At 42.8% G+C, this 26,118-nt stretch overlaps 1 protein-coding gene across 2 annotated transcripts; it reads left to right on the forward strand.

Annotated features, from left to right (window-relative positions):
* Positions 1–10,123: 10,123 nt before the first annotated feature.
* Positions 10,124–24,271, forward strand: LOC4335414 (protein TRANSPARENT TESTA 9). 2 transcript variants are annotated; one of them, XM_066309656.1, is made up of 21 exons: positions 10,124–10,512; positions 11,701–11,766; positions 11,847–11,923; positions 11,997–12,130; positions 12,241–12,337; positions 12,419–12,476; positions 12,900–13,008; positions 13,105–13,228; positions 13,450–13,636; positions 13,730–14,040; positions 15,734–15,822; positions 15,909–15,979; positions 16,422–16,532; positions 17,597–17,659; positions 18,243–18,380; positions 18,914–19,019; positions 19,115–19,186; positions 19,294–19,340; positions 22,975–23,134; positions 23,251–23,417; positions 23,553–24,271. In XM_066309656.1, the coding sequence occupies exons 1-21, from the start codon at positions 10,252–10,254 to the stop codon at positions 23,856–23,858; spliced, it is 2,754 nt and encodes a 917-aa protein (XP_066165753.1). In that variant the 5' UTR covers positions 10,124–10,251; the 3' UTR covers positions 23,859–24,271. The 2 variants fall into 2 exon arrangements, with proteins under 2 accessions (XP_066165753.1, XP_015636168.2); XM_015780682.3 differs by having other exon boundaries at positions 11,715–11,766.
* Positions 24,272–26,118: the final 1,847 nt, after the last annotated feature.

The raw sequence follows: 26,118 nt of genomic DNA on the forward strand, positions 1-26,118 counted from the left end.
CCAAGTGAACTTTCTGTTCTGTAAGTGGATTTCTTTTAGCTCACAATGGTCAAGGGCTAAGCGGAAGCGGGTCATACGCGCAAGGTTAATGTTCTCATTGCTCTTGTCTCTAGCCCTGTAAATCATGTTGAAATCTCCCAGGAGCAGCCAGCTCTCTCCCGAGTTTGGCTTGAGTCTTCTTATATGCCGAAGGAAGGCATCTTTTAGCCGGTGCCTTGTAGGCCCATATACTCCGGTTAGCATGAAGGTAGTGTTTAATTGGATGACTGTGACATCTGCTGAGATAGAGAAGCGACCGACTCGGACGTTTTGCACATTTAATGTGTCACTATCCCAAAGTAGCAGGATTCCTCCCTTTGTCCCTCTAGCTGGTTTGAAGTCGAAGCGATCCAGTTTGTATCCTCCTAGGAACCTGGCGAGTGAATCATCCATGTTTTGGAGTTTTGTTTCCTGAAAACATGCCATGTTGCATTTCGTGTCCAGCATGAGCTCATGCACTGTGTTGCACCGCACAGCGGAATTCAACCCCCGCACATTCCAGTTAACTATTTGCAAGTTTTGTGACATTTGGAATGATGGTTGCTTCACTGATTCTGCTCGGCCCAAACAGCCAGAGTTTGGTCTAGCTTAAAAGGGCCCAACTTGCTAGAAGTGATGGCCATGTGGTTTCCCGGCCCAACCCGCAAGGCCCATGGGGCACGGTGGCGCAGTACTCGTGTAAGTGCGAAGGTGGGCTTTGTGTTGGGCCGGTGGCATTAGAGGAGGAGTAGGAAGGCTTTTTTCCTTTTTCTAGCGGCCCATGCACTCTGTCGTCGTAGATTTTTTGGTGATGCACTCGGTCGTCGTTTTGGCGATCGCTGAGGCTGTTGATGCCCTGAGTGCACTGCCTCGTTACCACGCTCTTTTCGCGATTCTGCGTCGTAGAAATCACAGTTGAAAACGAAGAATGTAGGAGGTTCAAATCAGGCTTATGCCCGTGCCGACATCGGCGATACATGCAACACAAATGAAGGAAGTCTCGATCGGCTGGAATGGGCGCGCGCAGGCTGCCGAGAGTCCAGCTACAAAAGAGTAGTCTGGCATGACGATACATGGAGATTGCAATCTCCAGCTTCCCCTTTTTGGTAGAAGCATCAAGCGATGATCTCCTTAATCTCCGCGGCAGCTTCATCCACCCCTTCTCCCACCATCTCGACAAGGGAGTCCGTGGGGTTGTCGTCGTCTTCAATGTCGATGCCGAACACCGCCGTGAGCGCCGCGATGGTGTGCTGCAGGAGCGGTCCCTCGAACATTGCGACATATTGAGCAAGCACCTCCTCCATCGAAGCGGCGCCGTCACCGCCAGGCAGCCATCCCATTCGCTTGAAGAGGACGCGCTGGCATCGTTCCATCGTCGGCAATGCCGGCTGCTTAGCGATGCGGGCACTCCGACGTTTGGCGCCAGTGTTGTACTGCTTGCGGAGCTTGACACGGCGGCCGACTGCCACCTTTCTTATTGGCGGCGGCATGGGGATGACCGCCATTGGTGGTGTTGCAAACAGGCTGTCCAGGGCGAGCTGTGCTGGCGTCACTGACGTCGTTGTTGTCGTCGTCGCACCGCTTGGCGTGTTCGTCACGGCGGCCTTACCCACGACATTCTGTTTCGGCGACTACAGGGCGAGAATGTCTGCCTTGTTCGCAACAGGGAGGGCAAGCTGTGTCGGGGTCACTGACGTCATTGCTGTTCTTGTTACGCCTCTTGGCGTGTTCGTCGCGGCGGCTTCAGCCACGATATTCTGGCCCGGCGACTGCAGGACGATGGTGTCTGCCTTGTTCGCAGCAGGGAGATGCACCGCCGTCCAACACGGTGATTGCGGGCTCAGCAACGGCTCCTCAGTCGCCGCCGCCACCGCCACTTCCATTCTGGCAAGTGCTTCTTCAATCTCCTGCCGTGTGGTCTCCTGTGGGGAGACGTTTGCCGGCAGGTCACACTTGATACGCGCCAAAACCCGGCTCACCGGGATTGGTTCTAGCAGGGACCAGGCTTCATCCCCTTCCCTCGCCGGTTCTTGAATCTTCTCCATCAGAGTGGTGGTCTGGTTGAACTCCTCAGCCGCCAGGTTGTCCTTCAAGACAGGGGAATGCATGGCTAGGAGAAATTGAAATTTGCTTACCATAGCGTCATTTTCCCTCTGGTGCGGCAATGTCAGCTCAGGTTCTGTAGGCTCGCCATCGCCTTCCACACCTCGGTTGCGCCACCCCCTGTAGCGGTTGCTGTTCTCCTTATCGCGTGGCCGCGGTGAGCGCGTGCGCTCACGGCGATACTTCGCTTCTCCGTGCTTCCAAGACTCGCGGCCACGCGCGAGGTCACGGCGTCCACGGCCGTCGTTGTCGTCGTCGCCATCGTGGTCCCGCCGGCGCTGGTTGTCGAAGAAGCTAGGGTGGTCGTCGTTGTACTCGCGGCGTCGCCATGGCCGCTCGTTACGACGCCCCCCACGGCCTCGCCTGCCATCTCGGACGCTTCGTTCACCGCGTTCATCGCGGTCGCCGCGGTCATCGCGGCCGCCGCGGTCATCATTTTCGTCGCGTCCGTTGCGCTCCTCGCGGCTGCGATCGCGACCGCCCTTGCCGCGGTTATCGCGGCTCCTCCTGTCATCTCGACCGACACGGTCGTCATCATCTCGCTCCTTGTTGCGGCCCAAGCGTTCATGGACCGAGCGTGGCGGCTGCGGGTGATGCGGGAACGTCTCGAAGGCGCGAGCTGGCACCGGCTCACCATCGAGCACCCCCAGGTTCCAGGGTGGAAGTCGGCGCCGCGTCGGCTGGCAAGTGGTTTCATCCGTGAGGATAACACCCGCCGACGTGTAGTCGTGGATCTCCTCGAGGTGGAAGGGGACAGGGTGGTGGACGCCTTTCTGCCAATGCTTAGGCGGCTTCTCTTCCACGAACAGAATCTCTGCTTGCTTGTCTTTTGCACGTTTGGTAAACCCGAGCCACATTCGCTTGGGGATTGTGCTCGGATTCACAGTCCATGCCCAGAGATTGATCGTGCGGGTGTTGCCGGACTCCACCGGGTGCACAAGGTCAGTCTCGATTTGCTCCAGGGCGCAGGTGCGTCCAATGAGCCGCTCGGTGATGTCCGCCGCCCACGCATGCATAGGCATGCCATCCAGACATAGACGCACTCTGAACATCAGAGCAACGCCAAGGGCGTTTTGGAGGCTACGCCACTTGATGAAGTGCACCTCGATGCCGCGGCGCTTGGCGAAGCCCTTCTTCACCACGTCTTCACAGTGGCGGCGATGCTGGAACTTGATCAAGAAGGCTTCTGGGTGGTGCAGGGAGACAGCCACCTCACCTTGATGAAGCTTGAACTCCTCCCGGATTACCTCCTCAATTTCCAGGGCCCCTGTGGAAGGTGGCGCACGGATTGCCCATGAAACAGCTGCAGTGTTCCCCCACTCTCTCAGCTCCTCGTCAATGGCATATGACGTGGGGATGAAGCAGAAATCTTCCTCAGGGCGCGTGGCCGGATCACCGAGCTGTGCCATTGTCGTGGATGTTGACCTGGTAGGCGGTGGCGGGATGACAACGCCGACGGCCTGGCGAGTATGGATGGAAGGTGTCGGCGAAGCAGTGCGGCGACGGTGAGTTGGTGGCAGGGTAGCAGCAGATTGGCGTGTCGGGGTGGCGCTGATGCGTGGGCGTGGCGAGGCGACGTTGCTGCGCGTTCGTGGCGAGGCGACGCTTTTGCGTGGGCGCGGTGAGGCAGCTCGGCGACGGTCCTACTCTTGGACAGCCTGTCGCGAGCGCGCGCGCGACGAGAGTGAGTCAGCGCGGCGGCATTCTCTCGCTCTGTGCCCCGACCGACGGCAGGTGAAGCAGTGGATTGGATCTTGGCACTGGGCGGCTCGGTGGTCTTTGGCGAGGCAGATGAAGCACTTCCCGCTCGTCTCTGCCCAGAAGGCGCAGTGGGCCGCAGAGAGGGGGAGGTGTGATGGACGTTCACCTTGACGCGATGAATGCGGTCGTTGGCCGCGGCTTGAAATCTGGAGTCGTTGGGCCTCACTTGAATGCTGCTCCCTTCGCCACCAATGCCGCCTTCTAACCGGTGTCCAAAGCGAATCCTCTGCTTTGCTGGCTCCCTGTTCCCGGCCGGCGATGTGACGCCGCGGTAGAGTAGACTCGTAGGCATTACTCCGGCGTGGGGGATTGGAGTTGGCCGGGTGGTAGCTGCTCCGGACGGGGATAATAAATGAATATTTCAATTTGGGGCACTGTCTCTGCTCGAGGGGCAAATTCAAATCTGGCTCCAGATCCGGGCACTATCTCTGCTGGGGAGGCAGGAACGAGACGCACCCAAAGCTTCCATCTCGCCCACGAACCACCTCGGCGAAGGAGCGTGGTGCCCCAGCTGACTCAGATCTGGGCAGAGGTGAGGGCTCCAAGCAGTAACCCAGCCATGGTGAGGCTTGCGCGGCGCCGGCGGGGTGGCCAGGGAGTCAAGAGGATGGCCAGGTAGCTGCAGAGACGTCTGGGGACCTACGGAGGAGGCGGACGGGCGTGGGCGACGCCGACGGGAGTGTCGGCGCCGGCGGATGGGGTGGGAGCGGCGTTGGCATGAGCGGCTTCTTTTACTACTACTAATTCTTGATTAGGAGTACTGTCATAGTGTTACACACTCAAAGCTACTTGCAACTCTAAGGAAAAGCCTGGAGCAAATTAAGATCATATATGTATGCCATAGAAAATATTGTTAAGTAGAGAGTACGAGCACACAATAAGGGGTTATGTGGGAAGAAAGTAATAGTTCGTTAACTCATAGGTAGACGCAAGCATTGAAATAACTAGACTATAATTTAATATAATTTGGGTCAAGATAGTTTACTTTGGTTTGGGCTTCGAGCTAAAAGCTTGTTGGTTGAAATTAATTTTGAAAATTCAAGCGCCATTAATTTGGTTTTGGTGATTAATGACAAATCCAATTCCATGAGACTAATATTGTTGTAAGCATTTCTTTGTCTAGTCTCATATGGATATGAAAGTGGAGTGTGTGAGAGGTGATTCCCGGACTTCATATGAGTTGAGATAGAAATGTTCATTGATGGTGGAACTAAATCACAAGGATGAAATGCATGGAGATCAAGCTATATGTATCACACTTTCTCTCCATGTACATATTGATATGTTCATATATAATATTTCCACGTGATTGACATATGCATATGAGACTAATGTTTTATTTGAGTCTTATCTCTTATTTAGTCTATTTACATTGAGAACGTGGAGATGATGAAGGTATGGTTTTATTTTAATGTCTATATTTGAGAAATGCCTTCTATTCTTGTATTGGATAAGCTCTCAATGTGGCATATCTTGTTATGCATACTCTTGCTTCACACAAATATTTTGTATGCATACATTTAGGGGGAGCAAATCCTATACTTTAGTTATGCATGAAATCGATCCAAGTTATTCACTTTCATTTAATTGGGATCTTTACATTTGAGCATATATTTGAGTATATAACACTTGTGGTGTTGATTAATACTCATCATTTATTCATATCCTTTTATACATGCGATTGATTGGTCAATGTGTGAAGGTTGACAACCGAATCATTGGGACTAATAATTTCACTTAGTTGAATAAGAAAAATAGGTTCCAAGGATTGAAAAGATGTTGACGCTCAAGTGATATGATTACACCTAAAATACCAAGAATAACAAAGCGAAGATATTGAAGATGTGGGATACGAAGTGGCTACTATGGCAAGACGGTGAAGGGCAAGCGATGCTCGGTCGCGATGGACCATGCGACGGTGAAGGGCAAGCAAGGGGCTTGGCTCCGAAGAACCAAATCCGGTGGTAAAGGGCGAGTGACGGCTTTGTCATGATGGACTGTGCGAGACCATTTGAAGCTACAAGTAACTGCATCAATCATTTGAAGAATATACGGTGAAATGGTTTTGGCGTTGGCGTCCCTTAAGACAAAGGAAGGAAATGGAAAGAAGGTATTCCTATTGGTATAATTCTATTCCTATTTATATTTGAGTATAGAAATGCCATACTATTAAGAGGGATGCAACGTCGATGCGTTTGTTTATGTCTCGGTGCTCAAAGTAACCTATCATAGTACTACCTTGAGAGAAACCCAAGCTTTAACCTATCCTTTGAGTGGTTTTAGACCTTGTTATTGGTTGAGTTGGGTAGTCCTCTAAGTGAGCTTTCCATAGAGTCCAAGATCATCAAAAGCGACTCCCGAGCAAAAGTTATGGTCGTTTTACTCTGTGCTTTTCAGAAGTTCCGAAAATGGATGCGAAACTGAGTTTAGCTTCTGGAAATTTTAGGAAGTTCTGAAAATTCCTGTCTTTGCCTCCAACAGCTAGTTTTTGAGAGGCTCGGGTATATAAACTCCTCTACCCCTCCTTTGAGTGGCTGCTGTTCTTGGGGAGTATTAGACACATCCAAAGCCCAATAGCCATCCCCATTTCCCTACCTTTGTGGTGTCTCTTTGTGAGGGGGATTTGAGAAGAGAAGAGAGTTGGATTGAGAGAGTGAGGAGTTTAGAGCTAGTGAGCTTCACTCCATCCTTTGTGGTGCTTCTTTGTGAGAGGGATTTGAGAAGGGGAGAGAGTTGGATTGAGAGATTGAGAAGTTGAGAGCTTGTGAGCTTCACTCCATACTTTGAGCACTCGAGTTCATAGCAAGCAAATCTTCGATTGTGTTTGTTACTCTTGGGGACTAAGGTCTCCTAAACGGCTAGGCGTCGCCGGTGAGTACCCAAGCTTGTGGTGTGCCACGGAAAGTTTATGAAGGCTTCGATTTCGCCTCCGCAAGGGAAGAAATCAAGAGTGAAACCGAGGAGTGCATTTGTGCAACCTCGTGAGGAAATGGTTGAAATAGACCCGGCCCTTGTGGCCCCTCAACGGAGACGTAGGATCCGTGGATCCGAACTTCGGGAAACAAATCAACGTGTCTCCTCTCTTGGTTTGCTCGTTCTTGCCATCTCTCATATTGTGCTTGAGCTTGTTTTGACCCGATCTACTTGCATGCTTAATTAATATTGTTGGTGACCTTATATCTTGTTTAGATTCCTTGTTTGTCACCTTTTGATTCATATACATTTTGCTGGTGGCTGGTTGATGGAGCAATGAAGGGACTATGGGAATGGATAGGACTTAGGGTTTAGTATTTTCATGGGCCTTTTACCACTGGGCATTTTCTTAGGCCATTTCAGTCTTGTTGGTCTGCTATGAAATGGTATGATTGGGCCTGTGAGCTAGGCATATTTGGCTCATGAGTCAGCTCGAGCTGGCTCGTTATCTCTAACAAGCTAAAACATCAGCTCGGATCATTACAAAAGTGCAACGAGCCAAGCCGAGTCAAGCCGAGCTAACGAGCCACGAGCTTTTTGTTCACCCCTAAACATGGGGCATGGGCCCTAAGGCATTCTCTCTCTCTCTCTCTTCATGTATATATGCAATTTTCACTATTAAAGTATACCTTTAATCCATTCATATGTTAATCACAATGAAAATAAACATTGATAGCATCACGTGTATGGCATACCCATATACATGCACTTACTATTACTAGAAAATACCACATGGATAATAGACTAATAGTATTACTTATGTTTATATGTATATATGGTGTATCACATTGTGGGTAATAGTCCTAGTTAGGTTCCTTAGGTTTATCCCATTGTAATTACATTATAGAGTTATTGGGCAAATTACATTCTCAAATACTGTGGTTGGGTAGCACTCGTAGAAATATCAAATAACAAAGAACATAAACAATGGAATTGATATCATGATATGTGGATCAAACTTTGGCTATTCTATCAATTACTTTCAAGAGATAACAAACATTACAATACCTAATTACAATGGGAAATGATAAACAAGAACCCATCTACATATCCACAATCTTAATGCTTGACTAATTAGCAGTTCAATACATACCAGCGGCCATGTGGCTTCGTCAACAGTGAATGTGGGGAACAGTCGGATGATGATACAATTGCTTATAACAGTTACCACTCAATAGTTCGTTTTCAGTAATAATGAACACTTTAACATCTAATAATTTAGCACATTTGAGGAAGGAACCCAACTTTTTTTTTGGAAACAAAGGCCAACTGAAAGGTCAGCTAGATTTGTACATATGCCCCTAAAGAAAGGACATATTACAACTTGAGCACAGCGTATGCAGATGAGGAATTTAAAAAGATAAGAAAAAAGCAACCAGGTCCTTATTAGTCTTGCTTCTTCCCCTGCATCAGTACCATGATCGATGATGGCAACGATGGGGAGCTCGCAAAAACCATGGCAAGCTGCATAAGGTTCCGCCAAACAATAAATTTGAATGGGCCTTCTAGAGATGAAGGTTACAACTTGGAACCATGGGAGAACTTCAGCTGTCGTTTTAAGACCCGTACGGGAGGCAAAGAAGAGGACCAAATGCAAAGCAGGAAGATCGCTGGAGAAGGGGCTGTCGACCAGCGCTACCTGGTTGATGTTTAGATTGAGGACGAAGCCACCAACCCAAGCAGATATGTTGTTCCTTCAGCTGCCGACGTCTTGGAGAGACCCGACAACTCATAGATAGAAGGATCTCGTCGGCAAGTTCCTCCATCACCGGAGTTTCTTGGGACAAGTAAGGCCAGACACTGACGACCTCCTTGAACTGCACAAAAGAAACGGGATGAACCTGAAAAGGGGAAAACCTAACTACACCTACTACTAAGCAGAGAAGGAAGGTCTGACCCCTCCCCTCCCCTCCCCTCACTGGTGGGGAACCACCGGATTTGAGGAGAAAGAGGGGTTGAAGAGAATAAGTGATTTACTGTGTTTTGCGAGAGATTTCCGGATCATTGGATTGTATCCAACTCATTTTCAATACTAATAGATATTGAATTATACTCCCTCCAGTGTGAAATTTGTTGACGTTTTAGCTCTTGAAGAATTATATGATATTTCTTGATGTTTTAGCTTTTTTTTTTCATCTTGGACCTTCTTGCCCCTGCATGCAGCCGGCCATTACACCCATTATTTCCAACGTCATGCATGCATGCTGCGCAGGCGCTGTTGACTTCTCATTTCCTGTTCAACCATTACTCTCGCGCGAGCGGAGTAATTTCCTTCTTCTATGGCTGTTTGTTGGCTCTTTGCCTTCTACTCTCCTCCTTGCACTACTTTCGCCATGGAGCAGGTCGTGCAGGACACAGCCACCGTCGCCGCCGTGGAGCAGGTTGACGCTGGCGATGTGGTGGTGAAGCTCGCACAACAGGTGGACGTCGCCGCCGTTGTGCAGAAGTGCAGGACATCGACGCTGCGGCTGTGGTGGTGAAGCTCGCACAACAGGTGGACATCGCCGCCGTTGTGCTGAAGTGCAGGACATCGACGCCGCCGCTATTGTCCAAGAGTCGACGCCGCCGTTGTGGTCGACGCTGCCAACAGTCACACGTCCACAATGCCATGCAAAAATATATGGCCACTAAGAATCAAACTCAAGACTAATAGCTTCAGTTTTGCATGCGATGGCCACTCAAATCAAGAGCAAGTTGTGGTTTGGTGTGCCTCGAAACCGTATTTATTAGGGGTAAAATAGGAAGTAGGAACACTAATTAATCACTCATTGATATGTGTAATCCTGTCTAGAACGTTAACAAATTAGGAACTCGAGGGAGTAGTCACTTAGTACTTCCTATTCATCAATTAACTCCCATGACACATGTCTCGTTATCTCCTAAACATGTCATTACACTGGAAACATCTTGTACACCTCCTTTCCCATAAAACAAAGATGGAACACAACATTTCTATGCCAGCTCACCCGTGACATGGCCCTCTCCTATTATTATAGCAACCGAAAACCCGGTCATCTGCATCATCTCCTCAACAGCGTGTTACACCACAGCAAAAACCGCCGAGTTAACAACGGACAGATTCGCTCGCAGCTCGAATAGGAAAACCCGCAACGTCGGCGTCGCTTTGCCTGTGTGCTCGGCGGCCCATATTTACGCACGCAAGCACGCACACTAGGCGCCAGCGCGACCAAAAAAAAAAAAAGAAAAAAAAAGAGCGACGCGACGCGACGCCCAAACGAGAAGCAACCGGGCGCACGCACGGCGATACGAGACGATACGCCGCCCCAAACCCAACCCGGAGGAGGAATAGAAGGGGAAAAAAAAAGAAAAAAAAACCCCACGAAAAAAAGGTGAGAGTCCGACCGATCGCCGGCGACCTCCGCCCCGCGTTCGCGGATGCGATGCGCCGCGCGCCCCACCACCACCACCACCACTGCGCCACCGTGGTGGGCCGCCGCCGCCGACGACGCGCAGGGCTGCCCCGCCACCGCCGCTGCTGCTGAGGAGATCCGTCCCGCCCCGCCCCGCCACCGCCTCGCGCCGACGACCGCCGTCTCGCGCCTCCGCCGCCGCCGCCGGGTGGCGCGGCGGGCGTGTCGCCGCCGACATGTGGCTGTTCTGGCGCAGCAGGAACCGCTTCTCCCTCGAAGAGCTCCGGTGCGTGCCCCCCCCCTACCTACCTGCCCTCCCTCCCCGTCCCGTTAGGTCTTCGTGGGGAGCCGCCGCGCGCAGATCTGCGCCGCGCTGTAGGCTGTAGCCGGAATCAGCGCGCAATTTCGTTTCGGTTGCGTCCAACTAAAACCTCGTCTCCGCCCGATTCCAATCCAATCGCTTCTTAATTTTGTGCTAAGTAGGCCTTCATGTCTGTGTTATCTCTTGTTGTCGACTTCTCTATGAACTGTACAACTATTAAGCTTGGTTTAGAATTGAGGAGTCATGGAAGTGGTAAACCAACCAGAACCGAGGCATATGTAAATCTACAGTACAAGAGAGGGGATTCTTCTTCCTCTCCTGTCCCCTGATGGCATGATGTAATGTCCTCAACTGCTTAATACTGTTTGCATTTGCTGTTGTTGAGTACAAAGTTTGTAATACGGAGGAGATAAATTGGAGAACAACTGTTTTTGAGATTGGATATGCAGGATTAGTCATGATCAAAGTAGTTCACCTTGGAAGTATTATTTACTTCTGTGGGGGTTTGTCTGTGCGATATATATTAAAATCAAGAATCACATGAGCTGTGATGGTTGAGCAGCATAATTACACTAAGAAGGTTGCACAAGCTACAACGTGCATTTTTATACCATAACCTTGTGGAAATATCACTTTGTGGTTTGTGCCTGCTTCCTTGCAATTAGAAGCACACAGCACAAAAGGGGCATTTTAACTAATATAAACTTTTTATTATAGTTTATTTGCTAGTAAAAAAAGAAAATGCCTGCCTGTTAAGAACCCTCAATTTGTAAGTTCATTATTATTCTAATGAATGATAAAGTAATCCATAGCTGTTTGGGACACATATTTCCATCGTGAACCATCTTTCCTTAATTTAGTTTGTAGTAAGTGTTGAAATACCCCAGGTATTTTTGTGTGTGTGTGTGTGTTTAGGGGGGGGGGGGGGGGGAGGCATAAACAACGCAAAGCCACGAGGCATGATTTTTCTTGTGTTTAGTTACAATTGTTATGCTCAATTTAATTTTGATATTTGTTCAAAGTTACATTTCTCATTCCTTTTCTAATGTTTGCTAAATCAAAAGTTGTTGCATACTCATATGTTAATGCTCTATGTAAGTTTCATCCTTGGTTTTTATTCCTATACTTGTTGCATATCTTATGCTGAGACAGGTCCTTTGCTGCAGGTATCTAACAGATCAGCTACAGAAGGTTCATATTGTTTATGAAGCTAATAAGGTATAGTTGATGTTCCTGGTTATCGCCAGAATTTTTGTGACAATTTTAAGTTGATTGGCCTGACGATCTTTCTTTTGAAGGATTTTGTTGTTGAAGCATTGAGATCAATTGCAGAATTGATGATCTATGGAGATCAGCATGATCCGTCATACTTCGAGTAAGTATTTAATGGGATGGTATCTTGGAGGTATTATCAGTTGATCTATTTGTTTAATTGGTATCTCTTTCAGATTTTTCATGGAGAAACAGATTATGGGTGAATTTGCTCGTATTTTGAGAATTTCTAAGCTCTCAAGAGTGTCTCTACAGTTACTACAGACAATGAGCATCATGATCCAGAATTTGCGGAATGAACATTCAATTTGTAAGTCACTACAGACAATGAATATTCACTCAATAATGCGGTATCTATCCTGTGTCTACACTATTTTGTTTTTGAAGGTTCTAATCTGTAAGCAATTATATTTTCTGCAGACTATATTTTCAGCAATGAGCACATCAACTTCTTGATAACGTATCCATTTGATTTTCAAATCGATGAGATGCTATCATATTACATTTCCTTTCTACGGTTTGTAAACCAGTCCGAACGTCACTGACATCATTCATTTTTTTTATATATATTGGCTTACTTGATTTTTGTTTCATGAAGGGCAATAAGTGGGAAGTTGAACAAGAATACAATTTCTTTGCTCGTGAAGACAAAAAATGTACTCATCCAATCCCTTTTTATGCACTTTCGGTATTGTTTTCCTTGCTTCTTTTGTTTGGATAAATAAACTAGGATTCTATTCTGTATTTACTGATTTGTGTGTGTATACAATAGGAGTAGCTCACGACAAATTCCTAGCTGCCAATTACAAACAGACCTTCAGATTGAATCCGACAATATAATTCGCCATTATTGTTATGTCATTCTTGACACCCCATCGAGGCCAGCAATATTATACGCATGCATTTCCTTCCAGTGCCATAGTTTCTCTTAGCTCCACTTAGTTCTGAAGACAGATCTATTGGATCTATTTTTCTGGTCTATTTACATTATTTGCTACATTATTTTTTTTGGATCAGTTGAGCTGTACATGTTATATGAAACACAGTCTTGTAACAGATTTTCTCTATACTATATGCAGGATGAGGTCATTTCCTTTCCGCTGTATGTTGAGGCCTTAAAGTTTGCTTTTCATGAGGACAGCATGATTAGAGTTGCTATACGTACTTTGACGCTTAATGTGTACCATGGTAGGTTGGATAGCCTTGATGGCCATTGTATGTCTGTTATGCAAGTTCTTAATTTGCATTTGTGCTGTTTCTTACCAGATCGTTCTTTTCTTTCAGTTGGAGATGAATCTGTTAACAGATTTGTCTCACGTGCACCACTGTCAGACTATTTTTCAGACATGGTCAATCATTTTCAGAAACAATGTATTGACTTGGATAAGTTGGTTGTTCGTTCTGTTCGGTAAGTGTGCCACTCATTTCGCCATTCATGGATAAATCCAGAACATGTCACTAAGGTCCATCTGCATCCAGAATATGCCACTCATTTGATGATAACACGTTGGCCTGTGTCCTCGTGCTGTTAAGACATCGATGTCATAAAAACGGCTTCCTTCTGCATTGACAGTTATAGTAAATGTGCAAAAATAATTTATTTTCTTCCGTCTGTGTTCTATTCTACAGAAATGCAGATTCTGCTGTGCCAACAGCCTCTGTTGAGGATGCAATTGTGCAAATTGAAGATACACTCTATTATTTCAGTGACGTTATGTCTTCTGGGATTCCTGATCTTGGAAGATTCATCACTGAAAATATCTTGCAACTTTTGGTGTTTCGGTTCTTACTCCCATCGTTGCAAAGGCAGAGCACTGTAAGTTTAGCGAGAAATATTTTTTGCATCCTATTTTTGATACCTAAGCTTCCTATTTGTTAAAATTTATTATGTTCATGTTCTTTTGTCTAGGATTTGGGTATAAGTGTCACTACTTCCATGTACTTGATTTGCTGTATACTTCACATTTTTAAGAACAAGGATATGGCAAGCACTGTTGCTGCTGCCCTTTTCCATCAACCTGATTGCCATGATAGGAAGCAAGGAACTCCAAACGGTTATACCTCTGAGCATGAGAATGGCATATCTGACAATCAGGGCACTAGCACCTCAGATATAGACCAGTCAAATGAAGACAAATCGGATATCTTGTCTTCATCAAACACGCATTGCTTGCCTGATGATCCATCATCAAGTGATTGTTGCCAAGGCAATACGCTTAGGTATGCTGCTCTTGCTTTGTTTGAGTTTCCATTATGCAAACTCCTTGATTGTAGTTCTTACTAGTACTAATTTGTAAACTATAGATGGTAATTTCCACTGGAAATGGGGATAAGGCAGTAGTCTGTAGTATGTTATATATTTCTAAACATGGTACGTGGTATTGTTAGGCATATAATGGTTGCGAAGTACATTTTATATGCTAAAATCGTTAGGGATTTATTGGCATGATCTTCCTTGCTAGGTACATTTTATCTTAGAAATTCTGGTAGATTTGGTATATTCTGATTAAAAGGTTCATTGGGATCTTATTCACGCATTTATTGATATTTTATAATTTGTTATAGTTATGCTTTAGTTGTAGAATTAGTAGTTCAAACTTGTTAGTAAGAATGTCTATCATGTGCCAAGCACCACTCCATTGCTCATGTGCGCACCACAAACATGTATGCAGAATGATCTTGTTTTACCACTCCATTGTTCGATATTTACACTAACTGTGTTCTTGAAGGCTTGAACCCATTTGTATCCTGATAAATTTGTAAGTTTAGGGGCATAAGTGGCACAAAGATTATTTTTAGGGACCTACTAAAATGATTTTTAAGTTTAGGAATCCAAATGACAGCACTAAGTCCTTGTTTGGGAGGCCCAATTTCTTGGCTCATTCACATCCAATGGCCAGGTTTTAGTTCATATACCCTGCCCATCCCCATGGATACCCCAGGTTTTTTTAACATCCCAAGCATGCCCTAAGCAAGTGGGGGGCTAGTAATGCTCCAGGCATCCACATATTTTGAGAGCTTCCAAACCACACAAAAAAAAAAAACCCCACCAAGTTCAAAGTTCAATAAAAAATGCATGGGAGGGTAGTAGCACCCATTACCTTCATCCTTCCACGCACACTTCAACTAGAATGTTAATTTTATATTAATAGATTAGCGAATTTCATGGTTAGACTTGGCATGTTTTCGATCTGTTGGGTTCTCTGGTTTCTTTGGAGATGTTCATGATATCAGGTGCGTGGATGATAGTGTGGTCATTATTATCGTAAGTTGCCTGTCGTGGTTGTCCATAAATATAAGGGAGATCTTGCTGCAATTTTCCTGCTGATTTTTCTTTTTTAAAAAAACTGGACTCAAATATCTTGTGTATGCGGTTTGGTAGACCTATGTTTATGTGGATATTCAGGACGTTACAGAACCTTAGTGCAATTCTCTTCTCTTCATGCATTCTGCTCCCCGTGGCTATGAAAAAAATATTATTGGGACACTGACATGGTCTCCAGAATGCATTTGTAATGACCAATTTGCACTGTTGTGACGTACTTTATTTTGCAGATAAACTCAATAAAATTTTATGAAATTACAGAATATTGCATGAGATATATCTACTCATTCCTTAGTATGGCCAATATAAATATTCCCTAATACTTTGGTAAGTTAAAATAGTTTGATTAAATGATTCTAGGATAACCTTAGGCACTATATTTATCATAGGTGATACAGTAGATAGTGACATAGACCTTTCTTATGCATATGCCTATATTTACACAGCTATGAAGATATTTGTTTTTAATTGATGTTTTTAATGTTGCTTTGTGGTATGTTAAGGTTGGATGTTGAAGTAGTACGTGCATAATTTTACATATTTTGTCATTCTATATGGTAAAATATGAATCCATTTCCTTATTTGCAGGGAACATTTGCTGTCTTATATAATAAGTGGGGATGACTTCCAAGCTTTAGGTTCTTTGTGCTTATTTTCTACATTGTTGCAGACAAAAGGTACTTTTACTGTCCTCATTTAACTAATATTTTCACTGTGGAATTTCCAAAAATAGTAATTATTTGAGTCCATATTGTCTTTCTAGAACTTGATGAATCAATGCTAGATGCACTTGGAATTCTGCCTCAAAGAAAGCAGCATAAGAAGCTTCTATTAGTAAGTGCTATTCTTCTTCTTCTTCTTCTTCTTCTTCTTCTTCTTCTTCTTCTTCTTCTGCAACATTAGTACACTTCTGCTATTATCACACCCAGAATTCTGATTTACATGTTTGTTAGATGGGCCTTGTAAATTAATCATGCTGTGGTAATGGTATCTATGTTGTTTTGCTTGTGCAAAATGATGCATCTGTTTGTATGCTTGAAGGAACTAATTTTGTGAACTTTTATTATTAATATAGTACATAAACTCCCTTTTTTCTATGTGACATTTGTTGCTATAGCTTAACATTCAATATTGAAATGACATAAGTACATAACAACTGGAGCCATGATTAACTTATGTTAATCATGTTAACTTATGTTATATTGTACCTTTGTTAAGATCATGTGAGCTGTCTTAGGCACACTAATTTTCTGACACCTGTATTGTGAACCTGCAGCAAGCTTTGGTAGGAGAAGATCTAGCTGAAAGGCAATTATTTTCATCCAGTAGCGGTCTAGCAGATGACAGCATCTGCAGTGATTTTGATATGTATGTAAGGAAGCTTCAGGTATACTGCTGGTTCTTTCACACACACTTGGCAGGATGCAATTATACTTGGTGCCGTCTACTACTTTCCAAAACTTTCTATGACATAGTGGGGTCCACAATTAAGTCCTTTACTATCTTATAATATATAAGAGAAACCCACACGTGGCCTGGTATCTGACTGCAAATATTGTCTCCTGTTATCTCATTGTATAATATGGAAGACATGCAATGGGGCTTAGAGCCTTGTACATGTAAAAGAAAAATATCAAGAAACACAAGTAGTCCCTGTAGTATGTTACCTACTGACATTGCAACTTCAAGTTGGCCCCCACCTGTGTGTACTGAGAAACAAAAAGAAAGTTTATAGTGCTAACTTTTGTTTATAACTTTTTAATTTATGACTTAAATGAATTTACTCTTGTTTTCCCAAGCCCCTCTTTAGTTGAGCCTGAATTTTAAATCTATAAGTTTAATTTGGTGATAGACTATTACAAGATCACCTACATGTTTGTTTTGTCTTTTGGTGTTAATTTCGTGCTCGAAGGGGTGTTATTTGAACTCGTTGCCCTGCGCTTCATCAACAAATATCATTTATGATTCTTTTCATGATCATAATTTGTCATGTACTCCCTCCATCCCAAAATATAACAACTTTTAGAGTTCAAGTTTTGTCCGGAATATAACAAACTAATACTTGTAAAAGGTGATTTTTACTACTAAACTTCCCATACTACCCCTTGGTTTTATTATCACCCCAACTAGTCTGGGCCCACCAGCCCACACTTCACCCACCCCAAGGAGACAAACAAGTCCTTTTACCCCTCTCCTTAATAGCCGTGCCAAGGGCTAAAACTTGGTATATTCTTGGTATGTTTTGGGATGGAGGGAGTAGAAGATAATTTTGAACTTGCCATCCTAGAATCAGACAGATTTCTAGGACAAATTGTCCGCAGGTCCATGCTTATTAAATTGAGATACAAATAAAACTATCTTGTTTCTTTCTTGTTCGTGTGTTTGTCAATTATTCTCTAGTAAATTTGTTATCACTATGCTATATCTATGCATTTTGTCTTCTTTCCACAGGATAAATACGGTTTAAAGTGTCATCATCCACGGCAAATGACCTCTAAATTCCACAGATATCAGGTTTGTTTTAATTTTGAACCATATGGACATTACCAGTAGATCCTCATGTTCGTAATATAGGTTTAGGTTATTTTTCCCTCAAAAATGGCATCATTTTTTAAATTTATTTTGATTGTAAACTTACTGTCATTAACTAAAATTGTTGTTCCATCAGTACATGGCTAATCATTGGTGCACACTTTATTTTGTTATATAAGTATGGGCTACAACCTGTAGACACCTCAATAAACTGTATTATAGATTTAATGATTTATTATTAACTGAGTAACTGATACAGTCATCCTGATGTCTCTCCAAAAATCTATGAATTTTCTTATTCAAGATGATCTTTTTATCTTGCTTGCATCTACATCAGGTTATTTTGAAAGAATATATTTGCAACTTAAAAATATCCACACCTACATGAATCATGAACGCCTGTTTCCGTATTAATATTCATTCATTAATTTTCGCTGTAGTATACACTTAGAGGTTGATGTGCTACATATTTGAATATGACTTCCAATATTCAAGCATTTTATTTTATTATCATACTTCATATATTAAGGGACGTTTCTATCGTTTGCACTTTGATTTTTTGCAGGTGCTCGATGCATTAGTTGCCCTTTTCTGCAGATCTAATGTATCTGCAGATGTTCGCTTAGTTGGTGGCTGGCTTTTCAGGCAACTGCTACCCCATGGAGAAGAAGAGTTCACTGCTTTTCATCTAAAATGGCTAAAGGTATGTTTTGATGCATTTTAGTCCTGTGATGTTTCAAAGGAGATACAGCAATACATGATCCCTCACCAGATCACTATTCACTGGGAACTTGGCAGTTCTTTCTTGTTGTTTCTAGTCCTGACTTTGAAGCAAGTGTCATCTCCTAATCCTAATGTTTGAAACTTCCCCATATATGTCACAGTACGCTTGGTTGTGGCTAGTTAACTAGTTGAATCACTAAATGAAAGGTACAAAGATGTAGTGATAGAGAGAATATCTGTATATGGGATACTGTCCAATGCCTTTCTAAGAGGACAGGCAGGCTACCAACTGTCATATCTCGTGCTCAATGTTGTCAGATTTCATGTACTCTGTACTGATCATGGATGTGAAGGTTAAATCAAGCATTTATGTATCCCTCCACCCCCACCCTCTTCTTTTTCTCTTCCACATTGTCACTACCCTTTCGTGTCAGAGATGAATCCATGCTGCCCATGTATCTGGTACAATTAGCCTAAATTTCTCAATGTTGTCACAATGTTTTAATCGCGCAGGATTCGCATAAGGATTACAGTATAAAACTTTTGGACGAATCTGGAGGATGCTGGCGGGACTTGCTTGTTCCTATTGTTAAAGAAGCCTGGAAGAATTGCAAGAAAGGTAGATTTCAATTTTGAGGTGGAAGATCTTTTTTCCACACGTACTACAAATGGTTATCTTTGCTTATACTTTTTTACCTTTTCCACTGGAGTTAGCAATCGAGACATCTTCACCACCTAAAGGATCCAAGTCTGCTATTTTACCCCTGGATTCATGTTCATTTGGAGGTCAGAGCTCGTTGATCACATGCCATGTGACCTGTGTTGTCCTCAACTGTACTGTGTTGAACCATGATGAAAACTTGATGTACTGAATCATATGCACTGTATTTCAGGTGATTCGTCCATTGCCATCGCAGAGAGAATCTATGAGATGGTGAAGGTATGTAAATATTTTCATTTTTTTTGACTCATCCATAAAAATTGACCGATCTGAAATCATAGGTTTGTTCCGTTGATATGCATTTCTGGATTTTATTACCATCAATATGACAGGGCCTGAGTGCCTGACACAGAAGTATTGCCTATTTTGGTTAGAAGTCCTAATATCCATTGGCAACTGAATAACATGTAAGAGAGAGAACCGAATGGAAAAACCATTGATAACCATATCCACAATTCTTTGCTGGTTGCTGTGCTGGAATCTGTAGGAAATGTGGCCACAAAGATTTACTTCAGTCATCATTGTGCTCATGGTCAGTTTTTAAAAAATTAAATGGATGTACATGCATGATAATCAGCTAATTACAAGATGATAATTTGTATTTGTTAGTACAAAGTTTATAATTACTTTGGAGTCTGCAAAGTTCCTTACCGTCCTACTTTTGTTTGTCATACTGGTAGTATAAGGCTATATTTTACATTTTATAACTTGTAATGGTTCGATAGACATGCTGTACTGTGTGCTCTTGACACAGAATATCAAACTTCAAAATGTTCTCTGAAATATTTCGAGCATTACCAGCAGTGTAGGTAATGAAGTAGATTCTGCCACTTTTCAGATGCCATGGATATAAAACCATGAAAAATAGCAATTTTGTTGCACAGGTCAGAATAAACACGAAACAAGACTGAAAAATTCTCCTATTAATGGCTCGAATACATTAATCTTTACAATTGATCATTTAGAAGTTGTTTCTTATTTGCTTTATAATCAGATCACAATTTGATTTGCACTGTTACAATCAGCAAAAACTGTTATTTGAACACATACGCATGTCCTGAGTTCTTTTATACATGCAGTTCTATACTCTTGCTAGCTGTAGATCTACAAAAGATGCGGAGGACTCCCAAACACAATACCCACCCAAATGCTGATGAAATCCTCTATCAATCTCCAAGCATAGAAATATCCACTGACCACAAGCAACCAAGGGAGAGAACTGAGATGAATGCTAACATAAGGCATGATAAAACTTGTGCCATCACAGAGTCCTTGATGTTGTCACGGTAGGATATGAGAGAGCAACCAAGGGAGAGAACCGAGATGAAAGCTAACGTAAGAGACGAAGACTTATGTGGTCACACATAGTCCCAGATGTTGTCATCATAGTTGATGACAACTTATGAAAGGTGCACTGGTCGTAACAACTGCTTGTGGTTGACTGGTTGGGGCGCTGTAAAGTCCTTGTTGAGGTATTTGGAGTTGCATGCTAGGTATTTTATGGCTGCTGGGGTTGCATGACAAAGCTATGGAACTTGGCTGTACTGGAATGAGTTTTTAGAAGACAAATATTATTTGGGTTCTTTGAATTCAGTTGAACGTTTTATGTTGCATTTAAATCCAAATCTACTAAGTGGAGTCCCTTATTAACAGAATCTGAATTAAGTAATTCTTTGGATGTGAATTAACATACCAAATAATGGCCCTGTAAAATCTACATCTTGGTGTTTTTGTTGAATAAGTGTTTATTCCCTACCTACCAATTTTTAGTAGTTTATTCCCCACGTACCAAACTTTTGTACTAGTTTATTTCCCAACTACCACCTTTTGTACCATGATTTGTTCTTTTGCTACTAACTTAATTTTCTTTTTGCAAAAGATGGCATAATCCATTATATTATGGGACGGAAGGAGTAAAGTAACAGACTTTGCCCTTTAGGCTGTATCAAATTCTTATTTGTATGGTTTTAAGATCCCTTATGTTGCAAAATGGGTAAAGTGAAATGATAAGAACGATTATTGGAATATGACCATGCCTTGTTCAATATTCTATGAGTGAAAATGAATGTTTTAAGGGATACTCTAATTTTAATGGTGTAACAGAAGACATAAATATAGTAGATATATGATTGTAATAGTGTATTTTTCTTAATTTGTCATCACAAGTCTAAAACACCATTCATATTATCAATGGAGGCAGTACCACCATAATACATATGTTTTGTGTTATTTTTGACGTTTAGAGAGTTTGTGTTCAAGGTTTATCTAGTTATCTATCTGATCTTTCTGTAAATACAATGTAATTATGAGTTGCACTTGCATGCACTGGCCAGTTCACCCAAAGGCTTATAAGCTCATGGTGAAAGTCAGACAATTCACTTGCACATCCAGACCTCACATGCAGGATAGAAACTAGCACAGTTCTTTTTTTTTTTTGAAAAAAAAAATTAAATTGCACTGTATTCAAATTATAGAACATTTAATTCTGATGTCATATTGAGTTGCATGCACCTGACGGTTCACTAAAAAACATAGCCTATTGAGAAGGGTTGGCAATTGTCTTATATTTCAACAGTAATAATGCCAACAAGAAGCCCTACTAAAAATGCCTCTAAGTTATATGCAGAGTGAATGTCCTGCTAGGTTTTATTTTTTGTTTGGGAACTCTTGTCCAACATGGTAAAAGCTGATGCACTAAGATAAAATTTCTAATCGCCATTTCCGAAATGAAAATTTTAAAGCTGAATGCTAGTTCAGTGTTCTTGTCCTATGAATTTTATCGAGCTGTTGGTAGATCTTGGCTAGCAAGGTGGACTGTGAATGGTGCGCGATATGAATCACCAAGACAGGTACTCAGTCATGGTGGCATGGTCTCATGGCAAGTAAGCTGAGGTGGATGGATTAACTGATGCAGTGAGAGCGTTGCGACACACAGATGACAGATCGGGAGCATAGCAGTTGATGTCATACTCATGTTGGCATGTGACAGTAATGGCCTATGTTTGGTGAAGTGCTGTGGAGCAGTGTGGTGTGGCTTGTCAGTAATGGTGCCTACTCATGCTGCCAGCAGGCATATATGGCTTGGCCCCAGTGGTACAGCAATAAGGATTTCACAGTGGCCATGGCAACCTTGGTGACATGACGACAACAGTAGCTCTATGGTGACATAAGTGGAGATAGTGGCATGGTTAGGAAGGACAGTAATTCTTATTAGAAGCAAGCAGGGCCACTCTGGGATTTAGGAAAATAAATTACCCTGTCTGGTGTCCACCTTGCGGAGTGGCCTTTGATAAGAATATATAAAAACAATATGCATAGTCTGCATTGTGCATTTGTCGCTTTCAGCAGTTTTGAGGTCACTGAATTTATCTCATGTTGAGTCCAATGATCAGGTAAGCAACATTTGTTGCTCAGGCTATAAAAAGCTCTCTCCTTTTTTTTTTCCTCGAAATAAAAAACTCTCTCCTAACAAATGTGATAATCACTGAAGTTGAGAAACCTAGTGTTTACATCATTACAATTACTACTCTTAACTTACATATGTTCTGACCTGTATGCTGGTGGAAGAAACATCATGCTGCTTTTGAGTGAATTTAGATCTTTTGTACCCTCTGTGTTTTGCTGCTAGAGTCACAAATTGAAACATGAAACTAAATTTCTGAGCTTTATTTTCAATGCGCTATGCTTTATTTTTTCCTTCGAAGGTAAGGAAAGCAATAAATTTGGAACATATGACTTGTTCTGTCATAGTTGACTATGCCTCTGCTTAATTTATTGGTGAAATGGCTGGCCTATTAATTTACATATTTTATTAGGAATTAATGTTACTGAGATATGTGATGATTTTTTCCAGGGTTTTGTGCTACAGCGTCAAGTTATCCTCTTCTGCCTTGGAGAAACTCTCACCGACCAGCCTCCTATTTTTTCCCCAACTGATTTGCCTGTAAATAATCGAGCAACTTTAGCAGGTTTCGATGGCTCAGTACCCAAACCTGGACTTGAAGTTAACTTAGGTCTGAGTTTACCTGGAAATTTAAACTTTTTCATGCTTAAATCATCACAAGTGCAAAATTGTCTTAATTCTTTCCTGCACTTACTGATACTTCGATTTGCCGCATTGTTGTTGCAGTTGATGCGGTCCCTTGTCGAATAGCATTTGAGAGGGGCAAAGAACGCCACTTCTGCTTTTTGGCTCTATCTAATGGAACTTCTGGGTGGATTCTTCTTTTAGAAGAATTACCTCTCAAGGAAAAACGTGGAATTGTTCGTGTCACAGCTCCCTTGGCTGGGTCTGATGTATGTATTATCATTACATGGCAAATCTTTTGTTTTTTTCATGCATGATGAAATCATATTCATTGAAAATATCTAGCTTGTAAAAGTATCTTTATTTGTGAGTAATCTAATGTGAACATTTTCACTTTATTTCAGCCAAGAATAGATGAAAAGCATGCAAAATGGTTACATTTACGTATCCGTCCTTCTACAGTTCCCTTTTTGGACACAGAAAAATACAAAGGGAAGACAAGAAAGTACCTTGTTGATGGAAGATGGACCCTTGCTTTTAGAGATGAGCAATCATGTAAGGAAGCAGAGACTATGGTTATAGAGGAGATGAAGCTCCAACAAGGTGCTGTTGGAGAACAGTTGAAGCTATTGCTTGAATTTGACATGCCTGAGGATGGATTACAGCATCCTTGCTCCTCTCATGAAACCACTTCGGATGATGGGTCATGACTTGCTAGAACATCATCGATGATCGCTCATGCCTTACTGGAGGTTTCATCATGTGCAGTGTTCGAGCTTTGAAAACATGGTGGCAGGAAAACCCCGTCGCTGCCATCTCCGACGAGCAAGTCGGTCACGCTCTGTACATTACATCGGCAGATTTAGGGAGGTCCCCTTGTTGACACACTGTAGAGTTTCGAGTTTTGACTGTTTTTGAGTTAAGTTAGCTCGATAGGATTCTTTGTACAATAGTTTGTACCTGTCCTTTGTAATGTCATACAAATCACATTCCATTCTTTCATAAGCTTCAGGGCAGAGTTGGGCTGTGTACACTAATTGTTTGAAGAAATGTGCAGGCAATCATATCTGTTGTCAAAAGGATGCCCTGACTATAGTAATAAAATATGAATTTTGAGCTCCTCCATGATTTTTCTTTGTAGACCACTGCTTATGTATGAACTATTTGTTTTGTTTGCTTTTTCAGAGAAGAACTGTTAGCTTTGACAAGCAGGATGCTCAGCTAAACAAGACAACCAGATGAGCATCGGTTGTGCTTGTTGAATTCTACCCTTTGAACTGACGCTTGGAATTGAGTTTGATGTTCAATTGATTGATGCAACACTGGATGTCTGCTTCACAATGCAGGGTCTTGGTAAGATGATAGTCTTCTGTAGACCGAGTGTTTGGACTTTGGAGCAGGTGAGCAGCCGGTTCATCCATAAAATACTGCCGTTCATCGATCACTTGTGCAGAAAAATCTTTTCTGATATTATTCAAGATTTGTTCTTTGGATCATGTCTAACAAGTAGAGGTACGTTCATTTCACCAGAGAAAAAGAAGATCGAATCTGAATCATTCAGGTTATACTCTCGGTAGTTTGGAACACTCAAGGTTACATTGTCCTAAATTAATAAGTACTTTGGAGCACCCAAGAAAATTTTTTTAATCAAGGTTAAGGTGAAATTTAAATGAAAAATAATTGCGATTGGTCAAGACTATTAAACGGGTGAAGAAATGAAGTGAGAGAGAGTTGCGATATGGGATTAGATGGAGAGGTAGCTATATTTCAGGGCAAAATTGAAATGCTAAATTTAGTTATATTTAAAGATTGGCATCTGTCGGCACAGTTTGGTTCAAATCTTCCGTATATTTTTTTTTTCTTCCTTGCCTATCCCTACTGATAAGTGTCCATCCATCTCCCTTCACCTCTTTTTACTGCCTCTCCAAAGGCAAAAGTGGGGGTTAAAGCTTTTTTTTTTTTTTTGGGGGGGGGGGGGGGGTAATTACAGGAAAAAGGGAGCTTTCTGATTGGCCTCTTTCTGCACCGAGTTGCCGGTAAATTTATGCACGCGATAAAATGGAGCTGCAAAAAGGAAAAGCTTCCTCTTTCCCGTGCTTAGCAACGACGACGACCATATAGCATGCCCGACCGACCGAGAGTGATCTGATCTTCCTTAAAAGTGCCACAAAAAGGGCTGAAAGATGGGGGGCAAGGACACCACAATGCCATGAGAATTCAGAAGCTATGCAGGGGTTGAGATAGGAATGGATAACCCTTCTTTTTCCCAAAAGGAAAAGCAAAGAAAGGGATTAGCAGGTTATGTGTGCATTGTGCAATGAGGTTTTTGATTTTCTTTTTTAAAATTCTCATTCAGTTTTCTACAGTTTGCATCAAACATAGTTGCGACATTACATAGTTGGCATCTATCAAAACATACAACAGGGTCATATAGCCTATTTACTGCAGATAAAAAGTCGTGGCCTTTCCTTTTACCAAACAACAGGCTGTCCCAAGGCCTTTTGCAAGGAGCATGCGACCAAAGCAGCGCTCTGCAGCTGAGCTGCATGCAGGGGAATGGCAAAAGCAAAGCAGAGCAGAGGGCAGAGGAAGAGGGGATGCGTCGTCGGTCTGGCCGGCAACCGGCGACAGAGAGGGGAGAGGTGAATAATGTGAATCCAATCCAATGAGAGACAAAGTGAGGTAAAAAATATGAAAAGAGAAAAGCTTGGAGGGGAGGGGCCACGGAATTTGTTTGTTTGTTCGTCCAATTGTCCCTCTCAAGCCCTTGGCATCCAACACATGTACTTCATCCACAGTCTCAAAATTTAAGTTGGGTTAGCCCCTATGTACTTTGACTGTTGATTTTTTTTCTCCATAATGTATTATCAATAACTACGAAATTTAGCATCGTACAGAAGTATTGCAAATATAAATATAAGATATAACATGACACTAAACATGTACCCTATTAGTTTAATTATTAGTAAA

The sequence above is a fragment of the Oryza sativa genome, chromosome 4 (genome assembly GCF_034140825.1).
Source record: "Oryza sativa Japonica Group chromosome 4, ASM3414082v1".
Lineage (NCBI taxonomy): Eukaryota > Viridiplantae > Streptophyta > Magnoliopsida > Poales > Poaceae > Oryza > Oryza sativa.